The following is a 21,684-nucleotide window of genomic DNA, read 5'->3' as shown; positions in this document are numbered from 1 at the left end:
TGTGCAGCCTTTGTCTATTTGCTAGCCTGCACTGCCAGCTACTCTGTGAGCTGCTGGGCTCTCTGCTTCTTTGAGACTCTTTGGGCTGGTGCTTGGAAGAAACTGACCCTGGTATCCTGAGGGCTCAGGGACTGTCACTATCTTTGCTCGGGTAGCAGTGAGTGCATAAAAGGTACTTTACCCTGCCTTCTGGCTTGCTGCTAGTGCAGCTGCATGCGGTCTGCTCCAGAATGAATGTGATGCAGGGTTTGGGATTATTTTTTTTTAACCTGAGGCCATTAGTCAAAACACTTAAACAATGAATTGACGCACACTGGAAACTCTTTTCATCCTGTCTGAGGAGCCAAGAGCAAAGTTATCGGATGTCATTCCAAGAATGTGCCTTTAAGGTTAAGAATGTGCAAAGTTTCTCGATGTCACAGTAAGCCTTGAAGATGCCTCACATCAAACATTTCCTGTTTCTGTTGCAAAATATAAAAAATGAACTGGGAAAAAAAGCAAGCTGAGCAGACCTGTGGGTCTGTCTTTTTACAAATTCACACAGACCATGGCTGTATTTACATACTGGGCCACTATTTTGAACGGATTGTCCATTTCCTCATATCAGCTCAGCACTGATGATTACTGTCAGATCCATTCACCCCTTAACTTACATTAAACAGCTAAGAAGGAAGTGGTATCTGGACATACCCTACCTAGGAACAGCTCTGTCCTGTCTCAAACCCTGTTGCAGTGCTTATTTAAAACTGTTTCCAGGGAGAGTTACATGGGCCATTAATTAAACTATTTTCCAGCATAACTTTTTACCACCATATGCAATTTTTCTGGATGCTTGTTTGGTTTGCATTGAACATGCTGGGCAATAGGAATGTTTTGGTAAGTCACTACAACACTACTTGTGAGGTCCTCAAGTCAGCTCTTTTCTTTTTTCCTATTGCTCGATTCACTTTGGTAGAAATGTGGTCATGGACCCATGTGATAAAAAATCCACATGAGAGTGGATATCCCTGAGTGTGTTCATTCCAGTAGTAACTTGTGTTTGGAAGATGCAGCTCTGAGTGGCCAGGAACCTAGTGGAGATAGGATACCAGAAACAAAATACTCAGTGTACATCCTAGCCAGGTTGCTGGATCCAGGTGGTCAGATAAAACCATCCTATTCTGCTAAACTCTCTTTTTTCTTTTCTCTTTTTTTTTTTTTTTTGAGTGCAATTTGATGCACAAAGAAAAAACTGCTGGCCAGCCTCATCACTGATCCTGCCCTGCTCACGGCTGTACCCCACTGCTAACGTTGGCCATGCTAGTAACTGCAGTGCAACACCACGACAGCCACAGCCAGCTCTTGCAGCCAGGTCTAGTGGGATTTAAGTTCATTTTGCCAGCTTCATGGCATGTGTAATGACCCTGTCTCACACACCACCTGCCAACAACCACGGTGTCAGGACTGTGACAGCAGGGGAGGCCAGTCTCATTGAGCTCTGTCCATGTAACAGTGACTCTTGTCCACTTTATGGACCCATGATCTGACAGGGCTGGCAGTGGCTACTGTAGTCTTAGGGGCTGCTAAGCTTTGCCTTAATAATCATGAGTATAAACTGACTGCCTGGTCAGTGAGATTCATTCTGCAATATGGCCAATTGGAAAAAAAAAAAAAAGCCAAGAAAAGAAAAGACAGGTTTTGGTTACTGAGGTTTATCCAGAAAAATATCTTCAAAAATTAAAGCAGAGACATAATCTTTGTCTCAGGCAATGCCTGAGTATATGAAGCAAGATCTCTGTAGTCTATACAACCTGAAACTTGAAAAAATACAGAAATGTACAAATCACAATATTTAACAATTCTTCTAACAAGCCTTGTGTCATGGAAATTGCTGTTATGAATGTTTTATTTGGGTCAGATTTCCATTCTCTTTCCAAGTTTATCTAGAATACTAATATGTAAAAGAAAGTTCATTAGGCAGATCCACTCAATAAAATTGCTGAAAATCTGAGTTGTTTTTTTTATGTCTGAAATAGGGATATTAAAAGAGGCAGCTGAGACCAGAGTTTGCTTTCACTTCCATATAATGGATTGTAAAAGGAATGAGAAAAAGATTTTTTCATAATAAAAATACTAAAATGGGGAAGAACTCTTCAAAGCTTTCTCAATAAGACAGATAGATATTCAGAAAAGAGGTTTGGAAATTTGCAGTTGGTAATTTAAAACAGAGTAAGCATTTTTCCCTCAGCTATTCCTTCTTATTTTGTTGCTGAGATTTTTAGATCAATAACTCCCCTTGGAGAATTTTACACTCCAAGTAGCTCATGTCGCCCTGTAAAGCTCATATTACAATGGCTAGTATGATGAAGCCATATGGGAGGGAAGGCAGAGGAGATGATCCATAAGCACAGTCAACTACATGGATTCTGGTCTTTCTGCACTTTGTGGTTCCAGTACCTTTCAGAGATCTTCACAACATGAAAAATTCTATATTAACCCTTTGACCTAAGCTCTTTTTCAGCATTTGCACCATATGTATTTTTTCCATTTAAAGAAGACACGCATGTCAGAAGCAGTTAAGATTATATGGAGGTTACATGACCTGTACCTACAGCAGAAGAGGAGACTCCTCTATTCTTGGTTCCTGTTTATTTACTTTATACAAAATCCTGTTTCTCCAAGCAGAATAAGAAAGAAAAGTACAACTCAAGCAACAGTTTCCATTGTGCACAATACCCACATCCTCCTTTAAAACACAAATCCCTCTTCAGCCATGGTTTCACAAAACAAAGCACTCTGCAACAATGCTGGCTTACACTGCTCCTGCTCCCAAGCTGTGAATTCAGTCAGAGAATTGATCTGACTTCAGAAAAATCTGGAACAAATGCCTTGGTATTTTCTTAGGCTGGGTAAATTTGCCAGCTCAATTCAGAAGGACCCCCCAGCACAGCTGAGGAAATAGCAACAGCACCAGATTTGTCTTTCTCCAGTGCTCAAAGAAGCTACATACTCAGTGAGCCTAGATTTCTTCGTCAACCCAGGCTCAAAGAAAATCCCTTGTCTCCAGATTGCCTCACCTCTCTTGTGTCCCAATGGCATGATGCAGACAGCAAGCAGAAAATTTTAGTGGAGGAAAAGAGAAGTGGAAAGTGCCTAGCAATTACAGGGTTGTCATTTCAGGGAAATTTCATTCAATGGAAGTTTCACCCAGAAAACAATATGATTCCTTATTCAGGACCTAAATACATATGTTACCTTGATTATTCAGTCAATGCAGACATAAAAGTCAGCAAAAGCAATGACAGCCATTTCATGTAAAGTAACATTCAACTGTGAAAATGTTTTCAGAATCATTACTGAATCATTACTGATCATTATCAATCATTTTGGTAATGATTTCAGAATCATTGATTGATTTGTGGTGCTTCTGGAACTCACCGATCCACTCGTAGCTGGCAGACAATGCTCAATGCATCTACAACTCCCTCTTCCTTTAACTGCTGACAACCAATGGCTGTGGCAATAAAACATCCAGTTCTTCCTATACCAGCACTGAAAAGAAGGCAAAATTTAATAGGGGAATGATGTTCACAGATCCAGGAGTTACATGGAAAACACTAAATAGCTATGAAAATAAAAAAAAAAAAAAAAAAAAAAAAAAAAAAAAAAAAAAAAAAAAAAAAAAAAAAAAGAAACTTGGAATTGCTAGAACACACAGTTCCTGGGTGCATGTCCAGCAAGGCTGACTTCTCAGCTCACTTTCACAGAGAGAAATGAAAGTGTGCACTGTTCCAGGAGTCCAGTTGTGGGAAATTGTGAGGCTTACATTTTTCCACATTGCACACAAGTGTATGGTAAGAAAATCAAATTTCATTAGCACTACGAAATCTGAGTATTCTCTGACCCAGTCCAAGCAATGATGGAGATATGTACTGAAAAGGAGAAGAAACCAACCTAAAACCAAAATTCAATAGGGCTTTATGTTTAAAGTCCTCAAAGTATACAGGGATTCTGTTAACCATACCTCTAACCATGAAGGCAAAAAAGACCTAGACCCATGCTGATGAAGTTAACTCTCTCCTGTGATTCTGCAGGACGGTGAAGGACTTGGTGCCATAGCTCCCCAGGTTTCCTTCATGCCTGCTGGAAAACAGCCATTTTGGCATTTTTTTTATCTGAGGCCTCAACAGTTTTGAGGAACCTCTGCCCCACTCTGTTTCTTGCTTAAGTAATGTAGAATGCAGTGCACTTCACGGCTTTCATGCTGAATGGCAGAAAAATTGGTGGAAAATGTTAAAAAATTAATTAGGGGTCCAGGTCTTCACAGCCCTCTCACTCAGACAAAAAGGGAAGAAACTGTCTGACTGAAAATGGAGTGAGATTTGTAGACCACAATGTAGTGAATGTATAGATAGCTGAGTTGTGACTGAAGAACTATGAATTTTAATCACAACTGGTATAATATCTTAATCACAATTGAGATGATATCTCTCTTTAATCATTAATAAATTCCTGCCCATGTTTACAGACCTTACTGTCATATCACTCATCTCAGAAAGACATCCCATTCTTCTGAAGACTTTCATTACTGTACAAGAAAAAGGGCAATCTCAATAGCTATCCACAGATTTCTGCAATGTTAGGGAAACTACCATCCCTGATAAATACAGCTGCACAAAATTTGGGAAAGTTGCTTATTCATCACATTCTAGTTTTCAAAAATTATGGGTGGTTCTAATCTGTCCTCCATTTCCCTAAATCTCCTAAATATGGAACTGGAAAGAAGTTGTTCAAGACAAAATGTTCTGATTTAATGTACTTCTAGGAAAAAGAAAGAAGTATTACCCCAGCTGTAAGAGATATACCATCACGGTTATGAGACAAACCAAGTAAGAAAACACTGATTTTTTTTTAACTTTCTGTTTTGTTTCATCTACTTCTTTCCACCAATATAACAAATCCAGTGCTACTTCCTATTATTTAATTTGCAGCATGGGGTTATGAATCAATATAAAGCAATAAAATATAATTAAACTAGACTTATTAGAAGGTCATTCTCTGGTGCATTATAATTTGTGTGAGTAAAGCTCTATTCTTGAGTACTGAATAACACTTTGCTCTTGAATAGCCAACCAACTGCCTTTGTGAAGATGTTCTCAATTGCAGTACTGTTTTGGTCTCCAAATTTGTACCTGATTCTTGCTCCTCGAAACTGACTTGCTTTGCAATATGCTTTGCCTACTGGTCACCAGGCACTGCGTCTGAATTAGGTATGTAATCACGCAGCAAGACAAAAAAAGTAAGCAAATCATAAATAAGAAACAAAAGGAAAATAATTTTTCCAGCTGGTCTATCAAAAGCAGAGTTCATTAGCAAAAATAGAGAACAGTTCAGAAGCAATCTGCTAACAACAAGGGAATTCTCTCCAAAACTCATATCCTCAAATATGAGCTAAAAAAGTCACCTAACATGAAGAGGAACTGGGGAATTTTGCTTTTCCCCAAACACATTCTTTAGGAGGGCTATTTGATGTAATTTGCTGTCGCCTTGCCTTAGGCAGTCACTTAAGAGAAGGACTGGCTAATTACCTGCAGTGCACAACGACAGGCCCTCTGCCCAGGGATTCCAGCCTGTCCTCTTCCACGTCCAGCATGAGCTGCAGCAGGGGCTGAGCACTGTCGGGAGTTTTGTGGTCTGGCCAGGACGTGTACCAGTAGTGCTTCACACTGCGGGACTGACTCCCTTGCTGGAAATAACACCGAGATTCTGTATGAACAGTTGTCTTCTTTTTATTTCTTACAGTGTATGGTAAAAAGACAGTAAAAATGTTGAGAGAGATTAAACAATTTTTTATATTAGACTTGGAGGATGTAACTGTGGATGGAACTGATGTGCTTCCAGACACCCAGTTACAAGAAGTGTTTGTGTACCTGAAAACTTGGCTGTTTTTCCAGCTGTGTAAGGTCTGCTTTCTGACTACTCACTTTTCCAGCTGTGAAAATTCTGTTCATCTGACTACTGACTTCATGACTGTATTGCCAGTTGGGAATTGTCAGACGTCTGTGTTATATCAGCAACAACATCTAGAGAGAATAGCTTGATGTGGGCTTCTGAATTTCTAAATTATCATGTATTTCTACCTTTTAAGGTCATTATAAGCTGCTGATACTAAAATTACAAGGGTATTGAAGTTAAAGATGCGGAACTGCGCTTCTAGATTAACAGGATATCCCAATTTGTTCAGTTATTCTCTCCAAAAGAGTCTGCTACCACTTACTTCAACAAGGGACTAAATATGGACTAGGGTAATTTGTACTGGATGATATGATTTCTGCTCACTTCTCAGTGCTGGGGCTGAAACATTAAACACATTTTCCTAATATATTATTTATTGTAATGCTCTGTCAGGAGTAGCAGGTCAATCTGAGAGCATGAGAGTGTAATAGGGGAGTTTACTCAGAAGAGGGGCATCTGTCTTAGTTCACACAATTAATGTTTAGTGAGAACCAGGAAAGCATGAAGGTTTCTTTATATACTTCTTTTTAGCTTCTCAGATAGGTTATAGTTGCACTCAGCACACAACATGAGCAGCATATCTTTTTTTAGAACAATGCTATGCTAGTTCTGTCATTAACTAAAATCCCTTTACTTTGCCTTGACAATGCTAAAAGGGGCCCAAAACAAATGCAATTCAAGAAAATGAAACTTGCACTCTTTTTCGAAGCCTTTTCTATTGCCAGTCATACAAACTGGCAATACAATAAGTATTCCAGTACTTTGGTCTCAACCCTACATTGCAGCTTCATAGTCCCTCCTGCAAAAATTTATATCCTTTAAAAAAGCTAACACTTTACCTTCATTTAACAATAAAGAAAAGAGAGCATTGTGAATGATGCTTCTCAGATGCAAATTATTACCTTTATTGTAAGCTGACGGACAGTGTAGTTTTTGCATTCTTGCACACTGTTAACAAGGACTTCAACCTTCCCATAGATTCCTCTTTTTTCTGGCCAATAAAGCACACATTTCTGGAAAGCAAGCATCAGTGTCATCAACAAACTGAATCCTGGAGCCATATTTGTATCTAATTTTTATACAGAATGTATTTGTCTGCAAAATTCAGATGAATTTAACTGAAGTGCTATTCATGTCAGAAGTACTCCTAGATAAGATTTTCCAGAGTTTTTACTGAATGACTTAGGCCTGGTTTTCAGGATCTGAGTTTTACAGTATAGATCTCTTTCACAGAACAATTTGCACAGGTGTTTTTATTCTTAAAAGCTCAGTGAAATTCAGTTACAGGAATTATTTTCCACATTGAAAATTAAAGAGTTTTTTTTTTTTCCCTAGAAAACTCTAAAATTCAATTTTTGAAGTTTTCAAAATGGTTTTCAAAAGTTTTCAAAGTCTTTCCAAATGGGATTTCCTTCTGAGCAGGAGATTCAGAATTTGTCTTCTGCTCACAAGGCTTTCTATCCCATTTATTCTCCTGGGCCTGATACAAGAAAGCATGTAAATGTGTCTTAGATCTTACTAAACTCAATTTGACTTAATGTGCATGTTAAAGTATTTTGAAGAACCTGAGCTGTTTTACTATATAACTTTCTGTAAATTAGTGTTTAAAAAATTCTTCAGTCTTGCTAGAGCTACACAAAATTTTATGCAGAATTCTCAATGAATCAATAGTTTTACACTATTTCAGCAATTTATCTGACAAACTTCTATAAAAAGGAGATGAAGAAATAGTATTTACAAGGCAAATGATTTTATTTTCTCCTTGCAATAGTTTGTTTATATGCTTCAGTATTCATTTCAATTAGAGTATCTCACAGGCTATATGAAAACAAATATCTCTGTTGTATAAATACCTCTCTAGAAATGGATGCGTATTCCCTTAAGAATGTAAGGTGCTTGATAGCCACATTTTCTGAAAGAATGGTGTCCAGTCCAACTCATTCATTAAATAAAAAGACTCCCCAACTTTTAAAGGAAACCTTCTATTTTAATATTGAATACACAGGTATAAAAACCCAACCAATCCACCAAATAAACAAACAAAGAAAAAACCCCAAACCCCAAAGAGAACAGTTCTACAATAGTAGGAATCCCAGAAAGACCTTGTTTGTATTTCCTCACAAACTCTTGCTGAAGCAACTGGTATACATGTAGATAGACAGTAGACTACATTATGCAGCAAAATGAAAAAATGCCTTTAATATAATTAATTGCCATAAAGCATAACTTCCAGTAAATACTGATAAAAACTATGCAGAAAAACAATCAGTGGAATGCAAGGCTTTACCACCAGGTGATATTTTTAAGTTGCTACTTGATAACCCAATAGTGGATTGAACTGAATCACCTCAGTTGTATAAACGCTTTTCTAAAAATAGATGCTCATTACCTTAATAGTGTAAGGTGTGTGAAAGCCACATTTCCTGAAATAATGCTGGCCATTCTGACTGGCTTTGTGCAAATCCTGTCTTTTGCAGAACTACTCGAACATCCTAAATTTGCTGTCTCCCCGAAGAGATCGAGAATGGCAATAAAATACTCAGAAATTTGAATGAAAAAGAGTGTTCACAAGTTCCACAGTCTACCCATGTGACACATATAGTTACTATCATCTGCCAGATCTGCAGTTCATGCCCCTCCCTGGGAGTGTAGTTTTCAGTGCTAATATGGGAAAAAGAAAAGTCTAAATACACAATTGTGCCCTGACAATCAACAATAGTTGAGTAAACTCCTGAGAGTTCTTGATAAATGTAAGCATGCAATGCTCGCTACAAAACCTTCAAGCACTCCAGAGGAGTGTTTTTCTTGACTCTTTCCCAGAACTGGAATTGGCAACTTGTGCTGGGTGGACAATGAAATGTGGCTGTTCATTAAAATAACTTTCATTCAACAGTCTATCTACATTTAGTGAGATACAATGGATTATTTTTAACACTGTTGCTGTGCATCCTTTAAAAATACTGTTTGTTGCTGCTTTAAAAATAGCCTTGAAAATACAGGTGGGATAAGCTGATGCAAGCACTTCTAAGGAGTATGGAATTAACATGTTTTTGAAAGTTAACTGAAAAAAGGGAAAAAAGATGGTGGTAGGAGTGATAAAGTTATCAGATATACAGAAAAGAATATACAAAATCTCAGGACCATAATAAAAAAAAAAAGTAAATTGCCTCAAGCTGTTACTTGTACGCAAAAGAAAATTCTTCTCTGGTAGGTACTTTTTAAACCTGTTAAAACATCTGATACAGTGGATGAAGAGTCTGGTGTCCAGCCTCATGTGTGCAAGCAGTAAAAATCTCACTGCACACAGTATTTATCAGAAACAACCAAACATGGCCCCTCCCCACCCCCAACTAAACATTCCCTGACAAACAGGAAGTTTTTACAAGAAACACTCTCTCACATGACTTTTAATTGATTTCAGCCTTTGTCCTTCCTCCCCCCCCCACTACCCCCCCCCGCCCCGTGACAGGGCTGCAGGCTTGAGCTTCCTTCCATTCCCTCTCCTGTCTCCTGGCATGCCCTATCCCATGCCCACTGGGTGCCCAGCTTCATGGGACTGCTCCTGAGGTGGATCTCCATAAATGAGTGGGATCTGGCCCTGCCATGATCTGGGGCTGGCATCTGTGATTTATCACAGTTAGTGCTTTCAACTTGCCAGAGCTGCATCTACTGGTCCCCAGCTCTGCCAAATGGAGGAAGGCTATCCCAGGTGACATGGTGTTTACTGCCTTTGCATTCTCTGGATTTGGACCCTGAACAAAATAAGTTTAAAAATTCTCAAATATTTGGGCAGTTGCTTAACTACAACTCTGCTTCAGGGGTATTTCTCCTTTTAGCTATGTCTATACATTTACACATTAAAGGTCCCAATAACACAACAGTAAAGAATAATAGCAAAGCTTCAATTCCAGAATCCCTTTTTACTCCTGCCCTCTATTTAACGTCACTGCCCACTATTTAACTCAAGGAGGAGAGGTACACTTTAAGAGGGCTTGCAGGATTTGCCTTCATATACTGAAATCCTCACAGTTAGCACCAAATCTTCCTAAGTTCTTCCAAAACCTATATATGGTACCAATACTCAACTTAACTAATAAGTAATCTTCAAAGAGGCTTATGTTAAGTCTGTAAAAGGTAGGATTTCTGAATTCCAAAATCTACTTGGCTGTACATATATAAGGGTAGACCATATACAGACCAATTAGGAAAAGAATGTTACATGAAATATGGCATGAGCTTTAGACAGTGAGTTAACAAGATTGTCCTAGATAATTACTAGATTATCTAATTACTAACAAGATTTGCCTTATCTGAGTAATCTGATGCATCAGGCAGTATTAGTTCTCTCTTCTTGCAGAATGCTGTACAAGATTCTTTACTTACACTTCCCAAAATATGTTTCCTGTTTAACAGGTAATGTTGCTAGTGAGTTTTGAAGGCAGAATAAATGCTTATTATTGATGTAGTACATAGCTCAATGACAAAAATCAGCTGATACAACAGAAGTCCATAAATTTCTCTATGAAATAATATATATGTCTGTGACATTCTTACATCCCATGTATTTATTTAAATTCCACTGCTCATTTGTTCTGAGTAAACTCAGTAATATATGAAAATTGTATGTGCCTTGTGTGTTTGGAGGATTGTGTCCTAGAATATTAGCACAGAATTAGAGATGGTCACCTTCAGTTAGTGATTTATCTCACTCTCTCAAAGTGGGATGGATCACCCTCTGGAGGTGACTACTGCTTTTTGACCACAAAGGGTGCCTACACCACTAGATGAGATGTGGTTTTCCTTACACTAACCCCAAAATCATGGCCTAGTTTCCAAGTTTCTCACCAGTTATTCAGGCAGAAGCCCCTTTGCTGTGGACTCTCCTTGCACAGGTAGATTTTCAATTTGTTCAAACATTCTGCAGTTTTGAGAACAGGTTTTACAAATTCTGCATGTTTCCTTTGTACAGCTGAAATAAATATTTTTCTCAGCACTCTGCACTCATCTCTTTACCCATCTTGCAGAAACCCATACTTACCACAGCAAGTCTAAACCATTTTTTCATCTGATACATGGAAGTAATCCTATAGTAACATTTATACATCATAATTTCACACAATTCCCATTGCTAATGCAAATTTGTTACATCAATATCTTGAACTAGAACACTAATGTCCCAAATAATTTTTCATGCAAAATAAATTAATTTATTGTTGAGATTAAGGTTTTTCATGTGTCTCTCATTTGAGAGCTCCTTCATTATATATTACTTCATACATTAGAGTACATCATAGCTCAAATGAAGGCTGACTGGTGTTACACGAACTGAGGAATATGGCCTATACACAATAGTCAGGTATGGAGGCTTATTTGTTTAGGGGTGAATGTGGATGAGTGGATAAATATGCTTGCAGATATGAAGGTACTTGTATCTCTGTATACTGCAGATGTACCTCCCTGAAAATGATGGAAATAAAGCAGACCCCAGAAAGGAAAAAAATACCAAGTGTTACTATGCCAAATAAGAGGTGCTTTTGCCTTCTCTACAGAGGACAAATATTTTTAGCAGTGAAGATAATATGCTGAGCATGGCCAATAAGAGTTTGCTTTCTTTTCAATGGCAAGCAAGGTATCAGGAGGAACCTGCTGACAGTGGGAAGGTTTCTAAGGTTTCTAGACAGGACAGGTTGCACAAACAGAGCTTCTCTATATAGCCTGGGAACGACTTGAGATTCCTCACCCTTTCTATGTGGAGGAAATTACCTTTGCCAGGCACAACAATGCCTATAAACACCAGTGCCTAGAGCCTGCGTAGCTCAGGTAAACACAGAGCTTCCTGACATGATGAAAACCTCTGGGCATTTCTTTCAAGTCATTCTTCTTACACAGTGTCAGATGTGAGTGTTTAAACAGTCAGCATTTCCTCAGTGAAATACTTACTCTTTTGGTCTATTAGCCTGGTTGATTGCTATGCTTTCATGATTAATCCTAAATGTGGGACTCTGAACATGTCTTTGAACAGTCTAGTGCAAAATGGCACCTGGTTTGGGAATAGGTCTTGGGACATTTTACAGGAGCAACCTACTTTTCATATACAGTTTCTTAAAATCCCCTGGATTTTAAGTTCATGTTAGAAGTCCAAACTCATGCTCAGAAAGAGGGAACCAACAATCAAGGGCAGAAGAACGAAGAGTATATCTGCACATTTAAATGGAGCAGTGAGTTTGAGCCCCGGGAATGCACTCAGCCTCTCAGTCCTTGATCATTCAGACTAGAAACTTTGCCCGAATAAACTCTGTTGCTCTACCACCATGAGTTTGAATAGCAGGGGTGTGAGTGTAGCAGGGGAAATACAGCCCTGGTGCTTAGGTGGCTGTTTGCTGAGACATGACTGAGGCACCTACCTGGAGCTGAGAATCGTTACTAAGTCTGGACTCAAGAAAAAAGTCCATCTCATTTATTTCTGACTCTCTCTTGTCCACAAGCCCTGTAAACCACTTCTTTAACATTCAGTCTTCCAGAACAGGTTTTGTATTGGCCTTCTGCATGGGCGAGTGGTTTTTGTTCCTAATTTTTGGTAGTCAGAAATATGGGCACTAGCACTTTCAAGGAAAGCCTGACAAAAATTTACATGATTACTAAATAAAGATATTGAAAATATAGTTTTGATGCAAAGGTCGTGGAATGCATAACAGGCAGTTTGCTGGCCATTAGCCACTAAAATATAATTGTCAAGTCTAATTGATACCAAGGTAAAGAGTATTATTTCCATTCTGTCTAAGTTCCTCTGTGGTGTTGGCATCTGGGAGCCCAAACTGTATTTCTGGGATGGCCCAGATTTCTAACAATGGGAATGGATTAAATCCCTGACATTATAGCAAAGTGCAAACTTCAGCCATGTCAGGAAACTGCTAATCATAACATTAACCATCTAGTCTTTATATATCAGAAAGTAAAAAGAAGTACAGAGGTGACCAACAGATAAATGAGGTGTTTCTTAAAAAGTCAGGAACCCCACAGCAGAGATCTAGAAAATGGAATTCTTTTTTGAAATACATAATGACTTACAATGGCTATGCGATGTATTGACTTATTACACTTGATGTATTTGGCTACCCCTCATTATTTTTCACATATCTTATAAACAGACTGTTTAAGACAGTTATCTGCTATCTTCCTTCTGTATCTTCTAAAGTCCCTTCTATAATATGCAGCCATAGGAATAATTTCTCATTTTTGTTAGTTGTCATACCTCATTTTTTTCTTTCAGCTTTGTGATCATAACAATGACAGGGCTGTCTTCTTGCCAAACCATCTGCCAGAAATCATTCACGGTATTAATCATGGGTCCCTGAGTTGCAATGAAAGCCTTCTCTTTACCTCCATATCCCTAGTTTAGAAACAGACACAAAAGCATTTACTTTAAATTCATGTGGTCAATCAATATTGCATGTGAATAAAAGAGCAGAAAGGGCAGAAAAATAAATCAGAAATTAAAAAAAATTAACTGAAAGAAGATACAACTAAAAGTAGAGCAGATCAGAAATTTTTCAGTAGAACAGTTTTTTCTCTGGAAACCAATTTGATGAACTTAAATGGTCCTGAGTATACAACACTTCCTCTCAAATTTCCCTGCTTACTTGGCTTCTTTTAGCTAACTCCATTCTTCAAGTTATTGGGACTTTCCCCATCCACTGGCACTTTAATCTATAATTTAAATTGCAGCAGTGTTTGCATGCTACTTTATAGTCAATAAGCCACAGGAGAGAAAAGAAGAACCATAAAACTCATAACTACAAAGACTGCTATACATATTTTCTAAGGAAGAAGTGCCTTTATGAGACTTCATAGGAAGGACAACATATATAGGGAGTATAGGGAGTTCCAAGACACACATGAACATTCAGGAGGTCAGAGAAAGGTCAGGCAAACAGTGGGGAAGCAGAAGAGAGAAAGACAAGACAATATGGGAAAAACAAGACAGACCTTCTTATTTTTTGTGTGAAAAGGAGAAACTATGATTTTGTTCAGTGACAGGGTGCCCAACAGCAATGCAGGAGAGAGCCTGCCAATGTCTGAAGGGAATGAGTGAATGGAAAACAGCATGAGGTGGTGTGAGAGCCTCTAGCCTTGGGTCTTCCTTTTGGGAGCCTTTCTCCATGACAGCCGTTACTCATTGCATGAAACAGTTGGATAATCCTGAGCTGGCACAAACTGTCCTCCAGCCACTCACCAATCTGCCTGAACATACTTTTTCCAAACCAGGTCTGTGAGGATCCCAGCAAGCCCAATGATTTTGGATGTGAAATTTCATTTCATTGCTGGGTTGCATTTTTTTCCACAGCTGCTGACAGTTCAGCAAGAACTGGTGTTAGTAGCAAGAGGAATCACCATATGTGAGAGTGAAGGGTGGTGGCACAGGGAAAAGGGGGACCTCAGAGGACTCAATATACGGCCTGGTTTTTGGATATGATGTCATTGCTGTCCAAATAGAACCACTCTGCTTAGTTATGTGATGATGTCTTCATAAGAAATGCTGAAAGTCCAGGATGCAAAGTGAGGCAGGGTAAGAGGCATGGTGCTGTGTACCCACATGTTATGTACTGTTAATCAAAGAAGCAACATCACTGTAGAACTCTGTGGGCAAACTTTCATTGCACTATTACCTTTCTTCCAGCTGAGGGTCTGGATAATAACTCTAAAGAAAACATTTGATTTTGCAGGTAGAGGACTACATTCCTAAAATATGATTGAATTAGTTTCTTTGTAGTCTATTTAGCATATACTCTATCATGAGTTCAAGAAAGCTCTGTGTGCAGGTGTGTGTGTCTGTGTGTGTGATCAAGGACTGTAGCATACCTGACACTTGGAAATACTGCTTTCCAACAGGGTCCATGCTTGGTTATGTCATTGTGTCATGTGACCAGTATAGGGAGTAAAATGTGAATGGCTGTGTTGTGGGCACATGTGAATATTTAACATGTCTGTTTATGTTGCTTTTCACAAACTCATCACAGTATTTATTTAATTACTTAACTGTTGATTTCAGGACTATCAATTGATATCTTTAAAGTACTGGTGTCTGTCACTCTTAAAAGGCCTAACCCTCTTTTTTCTTTCCTATAAGGCAGTAGGTCAATATGAAACAGTAAATACCAAAGTAAACAGATAGTAATGCATGTGTTTCTTAATGTTTCTTGTAAACTATTTGACAATTTTTTTTATTACAACCATTTCTGTACCTTTTTGACCATATGGTCTTTGTTAGAAATGGCTTATGAAACTATTTCTATCACACATATGTAGACAAAAAGATTTGGAATTATCAATGAAGATGGGTAACAATAAAATGAGTGGCATCTTGGCAAAGCCAGCTATTCACATGACAAATAAAATATTTTCTCGAAAGTACATGAAGAGTGTACATTTACTTACCCTAATGTAGTTAGCATTTATGTAGGTACTCAAGGAGTCAGATGGATTTTTTGGTTTCAAATACACTCTGCTTAGAGGATCTAAGAGCACAAGGAAGATGGAAATTAATAAGAAAACCCATAGTTAGAACATTTCTAAAGAGAATCAAAGACTTTCTGAAGGGAAAAAAACTTCTGTTATTTGGAGTTGTCAAGCAGTAAAGAATTCTTCCCTCTGCAGAGGATCACCAGGTGTAACTAAGGCACCTCTGTACTGCACAGTGCTGGGCTGTGCAGAACCATCTCAGTGAGCTGTGGGCACTGAAGCAACACTGTCAGACCCAGGCAATGCTCAGCGAGGTCGGGTCTGCCCGTGCTGCTCGCGAGCTGACCTGCCTGGACTGTCTGAACCTGTGTCCTGTCATTGCATAGTGGCTCATAATTACACCAAGCCCTTTGAACTTCACTGTGGTACTTTGGCCTGAAGCTGTAGTGTTCAGTGGAATAGCTGGACAGCACTGGACAGTCGGACTTAAATTAAGAAAATATTCCTTTGCCTGGGATGAAATAAAAGGTATGTGGTTTATACCAATTTAAGTTGACTGTAAGGGGCTAGACTAGGTAATCCATATTCTTCCCTTCAGTCCCATGTCCTCATCTGACACATTTTGTGACCATTCATGTGTACTGGACTGGAGACACAATGCCAAAATACAGGAATAATTTCCATCACACTCTTCTTTCCCTCAGTCTTGGATGCTCTAGAATGGAGTGGGGGCCAGTTCTATTGAGTAAAGAGCTGGAGGTTATTAAATCCCTCCTGGAAAGGAAGGTTTTGCTTCTTCATTGGTGACGATGTGACCAGCCCCCCACCCTGCCCCATGCAATACCATTTTGGAATTAAAGCAGCACATTCTCAAGTATGCAACATAACAGAAAGGGGGAAGCAGGTGGGGAGCAGGATGCCCATGTTGTGGCTTTCTAGGGACACACTTCTACTTTCTTCACATTTTTTCTGACAAAAATATTCTGCTACCACAAAATGATATAGAAATATTTCTATGCTGAAATTTTTTTTTTCTTCTGGCAATTTGCTTAAATACTTAGTTATAATCAGCAGGGTTTTTTGACACTGTATAGACACATTGGTTTGGAAATAGTCTCTGGATAACTCCTTTGCTGTGTGCAATCTAGGCAATGCATTTAAAGATATATATGTTGGCACTGAGCTGTAAAGAGATAAAAAACACTGTTTAGTGTGTGGCCCTGCTGTTTACACAAAAAATATAGAACTGATATATATACATATGCTGCAGCAAAACCTAGTATTTTCAGAATTGCTTCTGGATTTCTTTTGTGACTTTTCAGCCTGTTCCTAAGAACATGATAAAGCCTTTGCAAACCAAAGGAAGAGGAGGGATGATCCCAAACATACTTTATGTCCTTGTCCCACTGGAAGTCACAGGAGCGCCTTGGACAGGAGCGGAGCCTTTGTAGAACCCAGGATGATGTTTTGAAAGTATGTTTCTTAAAATATGCAAATGACTGCATGCCTTTAAAGTCTGCACATGGAAGTCTTATCTTCTGTGGTTAATAGCACTACATGAATCCTAATTAGCTTGTGTTAAAATATCTTTGTACTACTTTCCTAACTTTTTTCACTTAGAGCTTTTTTTTTTCCCTTAACAATATGAGGACAGGAAACCTCTCATTTCTTTTCAGCACAGAGTGGTTATTAGCCATTTCCACAAATGCCTCAGGCTACGTGGCCTTGAAAAAACACCCGCTTCCTCTAGCTCACACAATGCCTCTGATTCTGGTGTTGCTTGACCCCTACCTTAAAAAACCTCTTCCAAGCAGACCCAACATCCAGTTTAATTACCATGTCTTGAGATAAATCCTTCTGTTACTAGGGAGCAGCTAAATCAGCTTCACAATTTCTGAGACCTCCTTCCAACTCCAATCAATGAAACAAACACTGCTTCCGAACAGGAATCTTTTATAAATTAACAGTTATAAATGATCAGTTATGAAATAGGCAAGTGCTGTAAATTGAGCTCTGAGAAGAGGAAACCCTGAGCAATGCTGAAGATCCAGACCCACTAGGCAATCATCAGACACAAATGGAAGTCATTAACTTCCTCCTGAATGACAAATAACTTGGACATAATAATCGTATCCTTAAGGATGGCAAAATCTTGGAGTCTGAAGCTACTGCAGAAAGACAAATGTTGACTGCAAGACTGAATTCATCAATGTCTATAAAGCATCTGAAAATGCACTGGTGCTGCTAAACACTTAAAATTATTAATAAAGTATGTCTTGCATAGTTTTAACTGGGGCAAAATTACTGCTGTTTTTTCCCATGTATTTAGGAAGTCTGGAATAGTTCTCTCAGTAGAATAGAAGGTGCTTCTTCTAACTCCACCTTTAACAAGTTAATGTCCTGAATTTATAACGTTGGAGGAATAGGAGGGTGTTAAAGGGACTGTAAATTGCCTCCATGAGAGTGCCTGGTGCAGGGAACAAGCAGGGTTACATGGCAGCAGTGCTGGACAACCTCCCACCATGCCAGGGATCCTGGAGGATCATTCACTCCGTGAACTCCGTTGGTGCTTTCAATAGGGAGCAGAACTGGAGCAAATATGACTGTTTGTAGTCAGGACTGGGGAGTGAAAAGGAGCTCAAAAATTTCAGCATCAAGAGAATAATTTTCCAGCATCTGTTTATATGCTTTCATAATAAAGCACTTTGATCATATGATTTAACATTCCCATTATCTTTAGTGGAATGTCAGAGCCAGTGTTAGCACTAGTACCTCAAGCAACAGATTGTGGACTTCTAGGTCTGACCCCCTAAGTAGTTTCTATCTTCATGTTAGTGTGAATCTGGTGTTCTGCCCAGGTTGTTTTCATGCAAACTTTTGACTTAAGGTTAATCTTCAGAGAGGGATAGGGTATGGTAAACTAATGGATGTGTTGCACATACAAAGATAGCACAGAATAGTGTTAAACCACTTGCTCCTTTGTAAGCAAAAGTCCATGCATACTCTGAAATACCACAGGAATTCTGCTTCTGATTTGAGATGAAGAAGTGAGACAGGAAGTAGGAAAGATATAGGGCTGAAGAAGTAGTGGAAGATATAGGAGAGGATAGTAGGAAGCTGAGGTCCTGCTGCAGGGACAAGTAGTAGGGGCTGCAGGAGATATGCAGGCAAAGGTGAAGATGTGGAGTAAGAGGATGAGGAATGAGCAGCAGGGCTGCTATTCTGCCACAGGAATGTGGCTGTGGTGAGAGACTGGGAAATCTGTGTGCAGGATTGGAAACCTGCTCAAAGGTGTGAGAAATACTGTAGACGGGTGGCAGAGGGGATGCAGCTAAAGATACAGAGCAGGGTTTAACAGGAGCTATGGGTGGGGCCACAGTCAGGAGGAAGGATGGAGAAACACTGATCTTAGGGAACTGCTTAGCCACTTGACTCTGATCCCACATTGCCCTGTCAGTAGTTGAATTAGAATACTATTGTAACACAATTAATGTTAGAGAACTTAAAGTGGCAGCCTGGTGTTTGCATAAGAGTGTTGGCTATACTGCAACTGAAACATCTGTCATATAAATGTAACATCTCCTGTACTTTGTAGTTTTCCATATAGAATAATTTTCAATAGGCATTAGCTGTATTTCTCATGAGTGTGTCTGGCTGCGTGTATCTGCTAACATAAACCTGCCCTCATGCATCCTGTCATGGAATTATCTCTTAGAAAATGAGAATACCCACTACAGCATAGAGGGTGGAGCTGGCAGGACTGGGCATTTTTAGGATGTCACTTGTCATCACAGGTGCCCCGATTCAGGAGACGCACCCAGTGCTGGGAATGGAAAAGCTGACGCGGGTGTACAGAGCAGCAGGTTGATATCATTTGAGCAGGAAACCAGGAAAGCTGTTCTATTTAATCACTCAAATAATTTCCAAACCCTCTCAGACTGGGTGTGGGGTGCACGAATATTTATTATGAGCATGTGCCTCAATCCTCAAAATATCTTCTTTGAAAAAACCTGGTGCTAACACACAACAAACCTTCTGATTTCTGTCCAAGATGGTTACAAAGTGCCTGTCAGTAGTAGCTGTGGTGCACACCAGCAGTGTGCTTGGATTGAAAATGTGCCGTGGAGATAGTGGCACATCCTGGCTAACTGGAGGTGAGGACACACAGGCAAGCAGGTTCTCAAAGCTCATCAGCATCGAGCACAGCCCAGCTGTTGTGTCCCAATTCAAAACACATGCTACAGTGAAATTGGACTCATCACATTTGCAAGGCGTTGCTGGAGGTGAACCTGATGGTGGCTGGGGCAGCCTGGACATGAGATGCTATGGGAAGGGAGAAGTCCTTCCAAAAATGTGCCAGTCAGGCAGAGAGGGGCTGGTGATATCTTGTCTCTGCTGCAGCTGATGGCAAAAGTCCTGCTGCCATCAAAGAGGTCAGGATTTCACCCTCTGCGTACATCCTGTTGACATTGGGCCAGACTCTAAGGGATGCTGAAGTGTCTGATTGTTGGTATCTAACTTGCATACAGTTACCTTCTGTCTTTAATTGTCTTCAATATTTCTTGACTGAACTCGGATGCACACAGCTATTGGATGCAGTAGATAAACTAACCTTGAATACAGTGAAAATTTTACTGGAGGCTGAAGAGAAGCAAGGACTCCACACAAGCTTCTTTCCCAGCTGCACATCACATTCCTGAGATTAATCTAGAGGCTGAAGGCCATCAGTTTTCATTAGTTTGACTGCAAGGCCTTGGTGTGATATGAACAAATTATAATGTTTTCAGGTTTGATGAGAGAAACGTCATAACTGAAGATGTGTGAATTTGAATGACTAACATAGGCCTGCAAGGATATTCTAGAGATGTTTAGAAAGTCAATTTCTAATTGATAGGATATGTTGACATTTAAAAAGTATTCTTCATTCCAAACCTAAGCAAGGGATTTACATTTTTCTGTGGGAATGTTCTGTAACATTTTGAATCACTGAAGTTTTTCACTGTGGTGATGCCAAAAATTATAAAAACTCAACTATTCACGTCTATATTTAATGTAATGTTAAAACTTCTGCAACCTATTTTGAAGCAGAACACAAACCAAAATGATTAATGAAAGAGAAACGGAATATCTCATTATCCAACAACAAATATTATGAAAATAGCTGCATTTCAGAGACACATGTATTTTGAAGGAAAACTATTCCACTGAAAAGTTTTCAATCATCTCCAATTATAACAAAGCAGTTGTGTAAGAAAATATATACAATGAAAATACAGAACCAGTGTAGCAAGGCAGTAACAAGTTAAGAGCAATGAAGAGGCAGAACTGCATCAGGAATGTAAACAGATTTCCACAAAGAGAGTTTAGTGCATGGAGAAGAAAAAAAGCAATCACCAGAGGACCTTTAAAGATGGAAGCCCACTACAAGACAAGATAGGTTGCACTTGCTTTTTGTAGTTTGGGCTTTTTCAGTCCCAAGTATCTTGACCCAAACAGAGAGAATACAGTGACTGCAAGATGGGCGATGATGAGGAGCTGCTGCAAAGCATGGCAGACCTTACTGTCCCATCTGCCAGAGCTGCCTTTCAGAAAAAATCACATATGCCAGGCTTGCCCTTCAGCATGTGCCTGGGATGCTGCCAACCTGTGTAGCTACTAAGGCATCCAGTGAGAGTTCTGCATTTGCCAGTCCTACAGCACTGGGCTTCTGTTATCTTTCTACATGGATTATAAATACAAGTATGAATGGATACACATCAAGCAAATATAAAGACAATTACATTTTCACAGCAATACATTCTCAAAGCAGGACTAAATATCATAGTGTAGGAAACCATGGGCTAGCTCACTTACTTGGCAAAATTGTTTTATAGCGGTTTTTAGTTCCATGACTCGGGATGTCAATTTCTTTGGGATCCACAAAATTCATTGGTATTTCCTATAAAAAATAAATTAAATCAGACTGATGTTTCCAAAGGAGCCATGCAGGAAATTATCACCAGAAGGCCATCTGCTGTTACACAACTGTCTCTTAACATCAAAGTCATTAAGAAAAAAAATGGTTCCCACCTCAAGCCTGTCAACACCCTTCCTTTAATAAACACAGGGAGTTGCATATTGAAGGGTGACTTCCGAGGAACACTTATGATGAATTATTTAAAAAAAAAAGTTTTTATGGGATTAGGACTAAGGATAAAATGCACTATAGTTCCAGAGAAGTGGAATTCAAAA

At 39.2% G+C, this 21,684-nt stretch overlaps 1 protein-coding gene across 1 annotated transcript in view; it reads right to left on the bottom strand.

Moving 5' to 3' along the window:
• PTPRR (protein tyrosine phosphatase receptor type R) overlaps positions 1-21,684 on the bottom strand; it is a 126,100-nt gene that overhangs the window by 4,128 nt on the left and 100,288 nt on the right. Inside the window, exons 7-12 of the mRNA XM_041411249.1 lie at positions 21,307-21,391; positions 15,430-15,509; positions 13,247-13,384; positions 6,897-7,007; positions 5,568-5,725; positions 3,418-3,531 (exon numbers count right to left, since the gene is read on the bottom strand). Of these exons, the coding sequence (XP_041267183.1) occupies positions 3,418-3,531; positions 5,568-5,725; positions 6,897-7,007; positions 13,247-13,384; positions 15,430-15,509; positions 21,307-21,391 (686 nt within the window). The remainder of the gene's footprint in view (positions 1-3,417; positions 3,532-5,567; positions 5,726-6,896; positions 7,008-13,246; positions 13,385-15,429; positions 15,510-21,306; positions 21,392-21,684) is intronic.

Source organism: Onychostruthus taczanowskii, unplaced genomic scaffold (assembly GCF_017590055.1).
Source record: "Onychostruthus taczanowskii isolate IOZ18803 unplaced genomic scaffold, ASM1759005v1 scaffold35, whole genome shotgun sequence".
Taxonomy (NCBI): Eukaryota; Metazoa; Chordata; class Aves; order Passeriformes; family Passeridae; genus Onychostruthus; species Onychostruthus taczanowskii.
Note: the sequence above shows the minus strand (reverse complement) of the source record. Positions and strands in the feature narration are given on the sequence as shown.